Genomic DNA, 12,596 nt, shown 5'->3' with positions numbered 1-12,596 from the left:
TTTTTTTCATTTTGTATCAGTAGAAAATCTTAAGTATTGGATTTTGCATTGTCTCTTTTTCTTACTCTGTTTGCTTAAAGCATAGCTATATTATGCCTAAGGACAGCAGCTGAAAAAAGACTGCCCTGCTATTCATAAATATGTAGCAATATCTAGAATAGTAACTAAGAGCTGTGAAGAAATGCCGTTCTGCCTACTTCAGGCAGCAGTCATGACTGATACAAGCTTGGATACAGTTTTTGTAAACATTGACGTTCTGCATTGTCACACTTTGTATTTAGCAAAGAAAAAGCCTGTATATTCTTCCCATTTCAAAGTTCTTCTTGTTGGATATTCAGAATTATTAGTTTCCAGAACAGGTAGCATTCAAAGCGTTCAAAAACCCACGTGTCAAGAGAGTACATCAAAGACGACTTGCTATTCTGAATTTCAGCTGAAAGTTTTCAGAGTTCAAGAATTTACAACTTCAGAGAATACCTTCCAGTTCTTTCTACAGCAAACGAACAACACCGATAGATAAAGAACATAGCTTTCTTTAACCTATCTTTTCACTAAAATTCGAAGATATGATTTTAACATTGTACGATTTTGAAGGAAAGGAGCCAAGTAGTAAAGAAGACTAGAGTTTTGATCATCATCTTGTACATACAGGTATTACAAATACCTGTCCTAGACTAAGAAAAAGAAAACAATTTAATTAAGTTACAGCCTGTAATTGCAGCCTGAGGTACATTCAAGACTTTGCTTTATGTTAATCTTTGCAAATCACTGTCTTCATAGAAAATAATCTAGAAGAAAAGTTGTAAATAGGGAGAATGAGAGAGCTCTGTAACAACAGTTCGTTTGAAAACGGAGGTAAGAAAGGGAAGTGAAAAAAGAACAGGTTGGGAGAGATTGGTATAAGAAATTGAGATTGGTTGGTGCTTCTGCTCTCTGAGTAAATTTTTGCTCTCCAGTGCATTACAGATGTGCTAGGATCAAAGTAAGTAAATCGGGAAGTCCCTAGAAGTAACTTTGATGCTAGTTAACTCTCACATCAAAAAGCAATGAGGACAGTTTTCATCAAGTATTTTTTGCAGCTGGTCTTAGCAGGTTTTTGCTTTAATATCATCATCTATGTAGACTGACAGGGTTGGAATTGTGTCTCGAAGCAAAACTTAAAATAGCTGCTCTCTGAGGCACTGCATTGAAATGAATGAGCCAGTCAGAAAATACTTTGATAAATGCAAAGAGGGTTGAATACTTTTGTAAAATACAGAGGGTTGTGTAAGGCATAAAATACCACCAACCTAAAAACTGTTGCTGCAAGAGACCCTTTGGACAAGTTATGAAAAATACCTGAAAAACATAAGCCCAGCCTTCATTTCACTTCTAAAGGGTGTCAAATAGAAGAGAGATGGCAATAATAAGAGCTTGACGTACTTATTCTGTCTAGTTGCCTCATAAAGGAGCCTGATATGTTATAAACAAAGATCAGATGGTTAAGGACTGCATTATATACTGCAAGCAGAGTTCAGCTGTGTTTGTTTTTTTTTTTTTTTTACAGTTCTGGAGTATTCTTCCTTGTGCCTTACTAACTGTAGTATATGCACTTGGGATGGGAGGAGCTCTCTGTGTAAGGGAAAAATCTAAGTACACTGCAGTGTACTATAGAGTACATTATAAATGGTGCTAAAGTTAGCAAGAAAAATAAGATCTGATGTTTAAGGACCATCGTTTACTGGTTTACATTATGTGAGTGTGGTGGTCCTAGAGTATGCATCCCTGTGTTTTGGTAGTTCAGTCTTTATAGAAAAAAGACTTTTCATCTTTGGAACCACTTATTACTGTCTTTGTTAAGAAATTTGATACCAGAAATAATATTCCAGGAGCTTTAGTGAAGCTCATGACTGACCTTTCAAAGATAAAATAATTGTTTACTGGAAATATGTAAGAAAAATTGGTAAAACATTCACTGTGATGAGGAAATGCCAAGAGGTGCTGGGAAGGCAATTATGAGGACTAAAACTGTCGCTTCTTTTTTTTGGTGAGGAAAAAAAGACTCCTCCTCTTACTTTGAGAGGGAGAAGGAGAAACAATACCTGACAGAGAGTCCTTTAATACTGCAGTTAAAATAGAAACAATTTCCAAAATACCTGATAAGGAAGATAAAGTTGGATCTCTTGCAGATCAATAAGGCAGAATGAACCCAAAGACACATGACAGAAATATTTACAAAAGATAGCAGGGTAGATATACTCTCAGTCTGATCTAAAATAATGAAAGTCTTCAAAGGTTAGATGGGGTAGAGGCTATTTGGATAGGAAAAACTAATAATCCCCAAATTTATCTTTTGCTGTTCAATTTTCTGCTGTTCAAACTAAGCAAGGTTTTTAAAGTCATAGAAGAGATTTTTGTGTCATCAGAGTAGGCAGAGAATGATCACATCAGTATAACGCAGACCTTCTGAGAGCTCTAATAGCCAAAGGTCCTTAGCTGGAAGAAGTTGCAAGTTGTTGCGTGGAACCTTGTTCGGCATTTTAAACTGCTCTAAAATTCCTCTTTTTATTATTCTTGTCTTCCTGCATTTTCTGTCAGTTCTGTGCACATTGCTTTATTTTTAATACATTTTAAGGGGACTGTTTTTGAAGTGTTAACCATTTCATAGGCTGCTAGTTAAGATTCGGAAGCGTGGTTGATGGAATCCTATTTTAAAATCTCAGCTTAGCTGTCAGATACAGATGTCCTGATGACAAAGTTTTTACATATTTCTGAGACTTCTGACTGGAACAGCAACATGATTTTCATCAATTATTCATTTTTCCAGATTGATGATACAGATGCAATGGAAGATGTACATTCTTTACTAACGGATGTTCCACCACCTTCTGGTATAGTTAAAATTTTTCTAATTTATACTTTTGGGTGCAAAATGACAAAATAGAACTGGTTTTATTAAAAAAAAAAAAAAGTTCAGTAGTGACACTGAAAACAATGAAAATATTCTTGAAGCGTTCAGCTTGTCAGATATACCTGTGAAAAACAATTCACTAAGCCAAGTCAGTATTGGTCTTTTTCTGTAGAAGGCAGTAAAGTCAAATAATAGAAATAGTTTCTAGTTTCTTCAGTGTTTTTTGTAGGTGTACTTTGAAAAAGTGTTCCAATTTGAGAACATAAAACTGATTATAGTGAATAATTTTCAAAGTTCAATCATGAGACTTGAAATCTAGGTCTTGTTAATTCACAGTACGTGTACGAATGTTGGGGGTACATTGCTGGCAGTAGAACTTTGAGGTGTCCGTTTAGTTGTCTGCATTAAAAAATTATTTAAGACCCCAACATAGGGGGAAGTGTACTGAATCACTTGATGTCTTCTTGCTGGTAGGGGTCAGGCGAGAATGCGTATTGCATTGATGTAAGAGTGAGGGTGGGGGGAAATCCCACAGAATACTTGCCAACTTCAGCAGCATCCTGGAAGAAAGTTGCTGTGTTTGTCAGCAGTAGCCTTTGACAAACTTTCTGTGCATTTGGCTGTTGCATTTTGAGCCTATGTGCGCCTTCAGTGTTCGCAGAATTTTGCGTAAGAATCTGTACTAATGGAAGAGCCAGCTTCTTTTGCTTGGCTTGTATCAACCACTTCTTCCTTTTTCTTCTGTTGGGAAGAACAGTGAATCATTGCTTTGTACCAGTCATCTTTATGCTATCTGTGGTTGTATAGATATTTGTCATATCCTCCTCGGTCTGCATAAGAGGCTAAGGTGGTTGTCCATTGATGGAACTTGCTCTGTACATTTGGTTGTGCTTGTCCTCCCTCTCTTACCTTTGAGTTTCTTCATGTTTCTTCTGAATCAGTTCCCTTCCTAATAATTGGTATCAGTGTTTATCATTGAGTACTGTTGAGCTCAGAACTATGCTTGTGATAGTTATCTATTATTACTACGAAATCTTTTATTCCGTATCAGTTATCCATTCTTAGGTCCTGCTGCGGTTGATTTCACTACCCTACAATAAGGCCATCAGCAGTCACCTCCTTTTATGCTTTTTTGCAGAGAAGTTATTGATGTGTTTGAAACATACAATCCTGAGTTACAAATGCCTCCACTGTGGAAATGGAGCATTTATTTTGACCTTCTCTTTCCTGACTTACAATAATTGTATTTCCTTCAGTGGTACTCCGGTCTACACTTCAGTGTATTAGTTTTTTATAGAGTCCTTGGTGAAGCATCTTACCAAATGCTTTTTGATGTATGAAATAGACTGCGTCAGATGCCTTTTTTCTACATGCTTGTTGACAGCTTGTGAGCCATGACTGTTGCATAGAAAAGTGGTATCGGCTCCTCTGCAGTGTCTTGTTTTTCCATCTGTCCATGAACTCCGTTTTCTGGAATAGCTTCTATGGGACAGTAATACAGACATCTATACTAGGCACATTAGTAACTCCTAGTCACTAAAAGCACCTCGCTACCGCAAGATTAAAGAATCCTCTTCTCTGGTAGTGGGACAGTTTCAAATCAGAGTTCAATGCTGATTAGTCAGCTATTTAATATTTTGCCTTTCCTGTTTTTATATGAACCCATATTTTTCCATTTGCCTGTTTGTTCACTACCTCCTTCAGACACTTTTGTTTAAGACAGATTCTCTGATAGAAAATAAACAAGAGACTGGTTTTCCACTATTGTGGAAAGCTCCACTATCATGGTGAACACTGATGTAAGAAAACAAGCGCATGTGTTCCACTGTCGTTTTATCATCTCTGCATATTCTTTCTGTATCTTACTTGACTCTTCAACAAGACTTCTGTTTGATGTTCTGAAAGAAAATCTGTTAATATGTATACATTCTGCAAGCTGCTGCACAATTTCTTTTCTAGCTTATTTAGTTCATTTATATAGGCCCTACCAGAATCTTCTCTTTTGTACTCGTTTAGCTCTATCTTTAGATTTGCAGCATTGCCTGTTTGCTGTTTAGAACTTCTCTTACCCTGCTCTTTAGTCATTATACTTTATTCTTTTTCTGTCTTTTCAATTCTCTGTTAGTAACTGCTACGTGTTTGCATTCAGTGTTGAGGCAGTATCTTTGAAGTATCTCTATGCTATCTGTCAAAGGTTAGCTTTTTAGCTTTTCCTACCACACCTTTCTACTAAGTTTCCTCATTTGTACATAGTTTGCCTATTAGAAACTTGGCAGAGTAGTAGTGGATTTTGGGTGTTTACCCTTCTTACAGCAATGCTTAAGTATATTCTGATCAGAGCTAAAAAACTTCTTGGAAGGCATCTCTGCTCAGGACCCAGCTAGGCTGAGTTGCTTGTTTTGTGGGTCCCACAAGGAGCGGTTCTGTGAAGCAGTCGGGGAGCGTGTCTCACCGGTTAGTCTTACCGTCAGATGGCAGGAGTTACCCAGTCTCCATGGGGAGCAGCTTCACTGTTGCATTTCGTGCTGTTGTAGCCTCTTTCATGTTCCTCAGCATGATGACTTTTCTGGCCTTGCTTTTTGGCAGGTGAAGAAATGTTTTGAATAAGGATTCTGTAGTGAGTTAGTGTTTTAGAAGTGATGAGTTCCATCTTTCCTATCAATTTTTTTCCCTGCAGTGTGAATAACACAAAGCATGTGTCTTGAGTGTGTTATGTTGTATTCTTCGCATGCTATGTTTGTGTTCTGAATGTTGGTCTTATTTCTGGTATATTATTCAATATTCAAAAACACATGAAAGAAGATACTTGCTAAACATGAAGTAGTCACATGTTGCTTTAAAAATATTTTTATATTTCAGTGTGCAACATAGATTTCCCCTAATATTTTCTTTACAGGTTTTTACAGTTGCAACACAGAAATTATGCCTGGTATAAATAACTGGACACCAGAAATTCAAGTAAGGTTATTGAAAAAAAAATTAAAACTTCCAAATTGTGTTGAAATATGCTGTAATAATTTAAATATATATTAGAGATCACTGATTTTGAAAGATTAATTAAAAGGCTACTCTTGTGTTAGAAATAAAAGTAATATTTTGGTAAGAAAAATAGGGTATGAGAACCTGTTAATTTGTGTTTTTTTCGGTTTTCATAATGTAACAGAGAACCTGATACAAAAATGCAAAAATTAGAAAATAATTATAGTAAATATGAACTTTAAGATTTTGCCCATTTTTAAGAGCTTGACTAGATTTTGAAGCCTCTTATAAGAAACAAATTGTTGACTGTTTTTTAGTGTGAGATACTGAATATGATAACATTAATAGGTTAAGATAAGTAAGAATTAGATAAAGCCAGTCTGGTGAGTAGAGAAAAATTCCATTTATAATTAAGTTTAAACATTTTTGTCATATTTGTAAAACCAATTCAGTCTCATGTAGAGGGAGTTAAAACAGATCTATGTGGACTTTTACACCTAACTGACACATTGTAAGACTGTGCTTTGCACAGGCACAGCTCAAACCTGAAAACAATATGACTGCACCTGCAGCATACTCTCAGGTTGATGGGATTGCATTTGTATCTGTATGTGACATTCCATTATTGCCTATGTTAGTGTACTCAATTAACATAAAATTTTCAGCAGCAGAAACAAAATATGCAGCAGGTAGCATGATTCCTTTATGAAGCAAGTAAAAAGAACATAGAGTATGTCATATCTTGCTGAATCACTTATTTCACAAATTCATATGCATTAGTTCACAGAAGATTTGCCTTTTGTTTGTAAAATTCCATGAGCAATTAGCACTTGACTTCCTGTTGCTACAGTTTTTTCATATTCTTTCCATCCCTCTCCCCTTTCCCCCACGTTACCATGTTATGCCTTCTTTGTGGTTTTGCTTTGTTTTTAATATAACATACAGGCATGTATTGGGAAAAAAAATAATTGTGTTTGTTTCTAATTCAGATGTTCACAGCAGTAAGAGTATCCAGATTAAGCAACATTAACCTAACAAATCAAACACTTAATAAGAACTTTAATGATCTCTGTGAGAATCTGTTGAAGGTAAGAATCTGAATTCAAACATTTTTTGAATTGTTCAAATGGAAGCAAGGTGAAAATAACATTTTCTTCATAATAACTTTTCAGAATTAGTCTACAGAGTGTCTGTAATTAGTTTTTAAGCTGCTTTAAAAATAGGTTCAGCTTTCCTAGTATATTAAGGATTTCCAGAGCTTTTTGACTCTGAAGGAGTCCTTTGGTAGTATACCCTAGAAACAAAAGTATAAAGACTGCCACACAGTAGATTGCATTCTGTCCTGCCTTTTCACACCTGTAACTCTTCTTCAGGAAAAAAATAATATAATGACATGATTTCTACTATGAAAAGAGTTTTGATCTTTTTTGTGAAATAAGCCATACGTTTTTTAGAGTAACACAAATAATGTCTTGTCTTCAACAGAGCTTGTATTTTAAACTACGGTCGATGGTTCCCTGCTGCCTTTGTCATGTCAACTTTACAGTTGCTCTACCAGAGGATGAGTTAGTTCAGGTAAGTAAACTGCTTCTTTTGACTTTCAGCGTGTAGGCATGCCAGTTTGGGCCCTTTAGTTAGCGTTTGCTGCTCAGAGTAAACTAGGCTGGGATTTGATTTACTAGTATGTCTGGTGAATTCTGAAGTAAAACTTAAGGCCATAACGTGCAGTGAAGAAAAAGATTTTGACCTGTTGAGTTCACTAGTTTTGAGAATCATGGGACTACAAGGCATTTCATGAGCACAGTGCGTCTTAGTGGTGTGCATCTTTTTAGTGAGATAGGAAAAGAAAAGCCCTGACTAGATAGCCATTAAAAGGTGTTACCACATACACTACAGGAATATGGCACATTAGTTTTCTGAGTATGCTGTCATTGTAATTGTCTAATTTTTTTTCTTGCCATTTCAAGATGATGCGATATAATTGCTTTTGAAGAAAATGTTTTCTTTACAAGTATACCATCGTTCTTGTGATCAGTTAAACATCTCTTTCTCTCTTACAAATACAATGATAGTGATTTTTTATTATTCTTTTTCTTATGTCATTTAAGAAGTCTGCTTAGATTATTTTATTTCCCCTCCCTTATTATTTTTCTCTGGGATAAGCTGGCCTGTTTGCAAAATGATTTTTGCAGATTGCATGAGAGATGAAGTTACCTAATATGCCATATATTTCTGACTTGCAGATTGCAGTCACAGCTGTTGCAATTACATTTGACAAAAACCAGGCATTACAAGCCAACAAAGCCCCTACAGAAAAATCACAGCAAAGAGGTAAGTGTTGTGAGGCATGTATAGATAAGAGATAATATTTTTCTTTCCGTTTTTTTGCCCAGTATCTAATGAGTCTACGTTTTAATTTGTTATATATACACATTTTTATGGGGAAGTTCTATAAAATTATAAAGTCATAACAGTTTTTTAGAGTTCATATGTGTCATCTCCATCAGGGTGACTTACTTATTAGGTATTAGATATTTGCTTGTACGTAGTCAACAAACTTAGAGTAACATGAAAAAAGTGTTTGGTGTTTCCTTACTCCATGTACCATCTTTCTTTGAATATTTTTCTCTAAAGAATTAGTGTAACAGATGACGACGTTTCCATTGTGTTTTGAAACGTGCTGTAAGTCATTAGAGAATGCATGTTCTTACAAGTAGCAGATTTTGCCCTTACTTCAAGAAGGCAGGAAATAAATTATAATACTTAAAGAAAACGCCAAAAAAATCTTAAGTAGGTCAGTAATATTTTTGGAGATCAGTGAAGCGTATAGCACTATGGAGGGAGTAGAAGAGACTACTGCAGTCTGCATATGTCATCTTGCTAATGAAGTGCTATCTTATGATAGAAATGTATGTATGCAATCTGGCCAAGGGTATTTAGGCAGAACTTTGAAGATACTCCATTCTGAAGAACAGGATTAGGTGGTAGAACAGAGCTATCTGTTTCTAAAACATTAGTTATACCTTACTTCTTAAATAGTAGCAGTAGATTGTTTTCATTTGTGTGGAATAAATCATGTTACTTTTTACTGTAATGTATAGATAACTCGGATCCAACTGCAGAATCAAATCTAAAATGCATGAATTGACTTAACTTTTTTTTCCCTGAAACTACAAAATCAAATCCTATTCAATGGAACACAGGTTCTGTTCAGTTTTGCAGCTGGATTTATTGTCAGACACCTAACTGTTCGTACAGAACTGCATCGCTATATGCATATGTTGAAAAAAATCTGTTCCAGTGCAACCTGACTAATTTGAATCTGTAGTGCTTACTGTTACTGGCAAATCTTGATTTGGGGGTTAATTATCAATTGAGTATGTTTTCTTTGTTGAAGCGTCTACAGACAATGAAGAACAGCTACAATTTCCATTGGAACTTTCCTCTGATCCACTTGCTTCTCAGCCGTTCTCACCAGCTAAAGGTCAGTTAAAAGGACGAATGCTGAAATAGTGTTTTTTAATGAATTTGAGTCCTGCTCTTTCGTTATTGCAGTAGCTGTGAAATCTCTGTATTTTCACATACTTTAAATATTCTTTGCTACCTAAGCATAATGGGTATGTTCACTCCAAAAGGCAATTTTTTTGTGTCACATAAGATGGGTTGGGTAGTCATTCTGTATATATTCTTTTGCACATTTCCTGTAGTAGTTCTATCTTTCAATTTAGAGCTTTGAAAACACTGCAAAACGCTAGGTTTTGGGTGTCATTTGACCTGAAGAATTACAAATTACTTAATAGTTACGCTTGCCTCATATTGCTTTGCTTCTGTAAATGACCCATATAAAATAACTCCATATATTGTCAACCTCAGATAATTAATCTTACAGTTTTCGTGGTGGGAAATAACTTTATCTAGCAAATACTGGTTGTTAGCTGAGCAAAACCGCATGCAATTTTTTTGAAGTGAAAGGAGCTTAAACTTGCATAATAAACAATTTGTACAGTGTAGCGCTTTTTAGCTGTTAAACAGCTGCTTTATTTCATCTGAGAGGGAGCTGAATTTCAAGAACGGTTGTCACAGTTCTTCTATGACTCTGCTGAAAATTAGGTTGTTATTCACTGAAATCAGCAGTCTTTTCTTCTCCGTTGTTGGATTATTTACCCACCAAAATGGCTAGTGAAGGAAAATTTGGTGTCTGTGAATTATTGTGAATGTTCTTTTACTAAAATGTTAGAGCTCCCTGTTTTGCCCATTATAGAAGTTGTGTAGAGTACCTACCGCATTCACTTGTATTTTCAGAAGTCTGTTTCATTTCAGCAATAATATTCTTATTGCTTTGTATTCTTTCTTTTTTTTGTGCATTTGTGTGTACTGAACTTTTAATTGGTCACATTATGTTAACCTGTCATTTTCAAAAAGAGGAGCTATGCAGAAATTTCCGACTCGTTTCTCTTTCACTGTTAGTAGACTGTGCTACTTGTAGAATGAGCACTGACCAGCAGAGGGTAGCCTGTTCACGGAGATCTCTTTTCTTGATGTTCCTTACACTAGATAATTTAGTCTGTCGTTTCTTCAGATAGGCTAGAGGTTTCATTGTGGTTACATTTACTTAGCAGCTTGTTTATTATATTGATACCTTTTCTCCCATACTTTTCTGTAGGATTGTTATTTAAAAAATATTTATATACACCCTTATGGTCTTTAGTAAATGATCATAATAGAACCATAATAGAATTTGCAAGACAGATTTAGTACAGTTTATTATTTGAACCAGTTTATTATGTGCTATAAAGTACATATATGTACTATAAAGTACATAGTATAGTATATTTGGAGTACTGCGTTCAGCTCTGGAGCCCTCAGCACAAGAAGGACATGGAACTGTTGGAGCAGGTCCAAAGGAGGGCTACAAAAATGATCCGAGGGCTGGAGCACCTCTCCTATGAGGACAGGCTGAGAGAGTTGGGCTTGTTCAGCCTGGAGAAGAGAAGGCTGCGGGGAGACCTGATTGCAGCCTTTCAGTACTTAAAGGGAGCCTATAGGAAAGGTGGGGACAATCTTTTTAGTAGAGACAGCAGTGACAGGACGAGGGGTAATGGTTTTAAACTAAAACAGGGTAGGTTTAGGCTGGATATAAGGAGGAAATTCTTTACAATGAGGGCGGTGAAACACTGGAACGGGTTGTCCAGAGAGGTAGTGGAGGCCCCATCCCTGGAAACATTCAAGACCAGTTTGGACAGGACTCTGAGTGACCTGATCTCGTTAGTAGTGTCCCTGCTCGCTGCGGGGGGGTTGGACTAGATGACCTCTAGGGGTCCCTTCCGACCCAAAACTTTCTATGATTCTATATATACAAGATATTTTCTCATATTTTATTCTAAAAAAACTTACTTTGCTCTAAAAAAAGAAGGCAGCTGTTATCCTGTGCTAAATGACTCTGCTCGTATGTTATCTGAATGGAATTCATTTTGTCTCATTAGAAGTCCTGGAGGGTGCAAGTTCCCACACAGGTATTCCTGCTGCTCAGAGAGGTGAGTTTACTTAGTTTAGCCGTATGCCAGAGCAGAATGAGCATTCTTGGGATATTGGTATACTCTTTTTGGATGTGTCTTAATCCAGGAAGTGTTTACTAGTTAACTGAGAATGCATGCTCTGGTGTGGCTTAATAAGATCATAATATTTTGATGTGTTTTTTAATTACAAAAGGCAGTTTTGTTAATAACAGTGTGTCTCTGTCAGATATATTGATACCACTTTATCTGACAGAAAATTAGTTCCTGAGAGAGAGCTTTTTTTTGCTTGTCTTAATTTGAAGTTAGCATGTCTTCCTTCCGTTTCTTCAGGATAATGAAGAAATGGTGTTTGCAAAACTTTTTGTTTTTTTAAGATACACAAATACCCCTGCAACTATCAAAAGTCATAGCAGAAACAACTCTACTTCTTATTGTAATGATAATGGGGGAGGGGAGTGTTGGAGGGGGGATGCTGGGAGGAGGAGGACAGTGTTTTGAAAGGAAAATTCATTTGTGTTTAAAACTGAGGTGTTGTTTCAGCTTGTGACTCTTATTCTCATCACCAAAGCTTTTTTTTTACCAGTGTGTAGGGTGAGATAGTTAGGAAGTTTAAATCGTGATCAGCAGTTCTTTGTGAGGAAAAGAATAGCAATGAAAATTAAAATTAAACAAGGCTTAAATAAACATAAAGAAGCCAGAACTTAATACCTAAAATGACATTAAAAAAAAAATAATCTAGCATAAGTCGTTAATGACTGTATTTGCATGTTTTTTCAGTGATGAAGTCCCAGTCAGGCAGTTGGTTCACAGCTGGGACATCACCAGAAATCGGTACACTGGTTTGGACAAATCCAAACCTATACTGTAACTTTTCCTTTAAGCAGACCTGGAAAGGGATGTTTGTTCTCTCTGACACAGATAATGGCTTCCTCAAAAGGAGCATTGAGATGAGCAAGAGACATCATCCATATTTTTTTCTTTGTTTTTTCTTTTGTTTTTCTGTCTGTGTTTTCAGCAACGTCAATTGATTACAGTTCCTTTGCAGACAGATGCAACAGCTGGATAGAGCTCATTAAACTGAAAGCTCAGACCATAAGGCGCGGATCAATTAAGACAAGTAGGCGGCTGTTTCTACCACGTTATGATAATCTGAGGCATATCTCTGATTTCCCAGTGGTGAATAGTGGAGTTTCCTGCCCAGCGATAGCATT

General features: G+C 36.2%; 1 protein-coding gene across 22 annotated transcripts in view; it reads left to right on the top strand.

Annotated features, from left to right (window-relative positions):
- C2CD5 (C2 calcium dependent domain containing 5) overlaps window positions 1-12,596 on the top strand; it is a 69,634-nt gene that overhangs the window by 50,454 nt on the left and 6,584 nt on the right. For 15 of the 22 annotated variants that reach the window (XM_075439688.1, XM_075439856.1, XM_075439841.1 and 12 more), the window contains 8 exons: window positions 2,807-2,870; window positions 5,787-5,848; window positions 6,859-6,957; window positions 7,355-7,444; window positions 8,113-8,200; window positions 9,267-9,353; window positions 11,353-11,403; window positions 12,401-12,502. In XM_075439688.1, the coding sequence (XP_075295803.1) occupies window positions 2,807-2,870; window positions 5,787-5,848; window positions 6,859-6,957; window positions 7,355-7,444; window positions 8,113-8,200; window positions 9,267-9,353; window positions 11,353-11,403; window positions 12,401-12,502 (643 nt within the window). The remainder of the gene's footprint in view (window positions 1-2,806; window positions 2,871-5,786; window positions 5,849-6,858; window positions 6,958-7,354; window positions 7,445-8,112; window positions 8,201-9,266; window positions 9,354-11,352; window positions 11,404-12,400; window positions 12,503-12,596) is intronic. The other 7 variants (XM_075439699.1, XM_075439776.1, XM_075439824.1 and 4 more) reach the window with 2 other exon arrangements.

Source organism: Opisthocomus hoazin, chromosome 1 (assembly GCF_030867145.1).
Source record: "Opisthocomus hoazin isolate bOpiHoa1 chromosome 1, bOpiHoa1.hap1, whole genome shotgun sequence".
In the NCBI taxonomy this organism is placed as follows: Eukaryota; Metazoa; Chordata; class Aves; order Opisthocomiformes; family Opisthocomidae; genus Opisthocomus; species Opisthocomus hoazin.
Note: the sequence above shows the minus strand (reverse complement) of the source record. Positions and strands in the feature narration are given on the sequence as shown.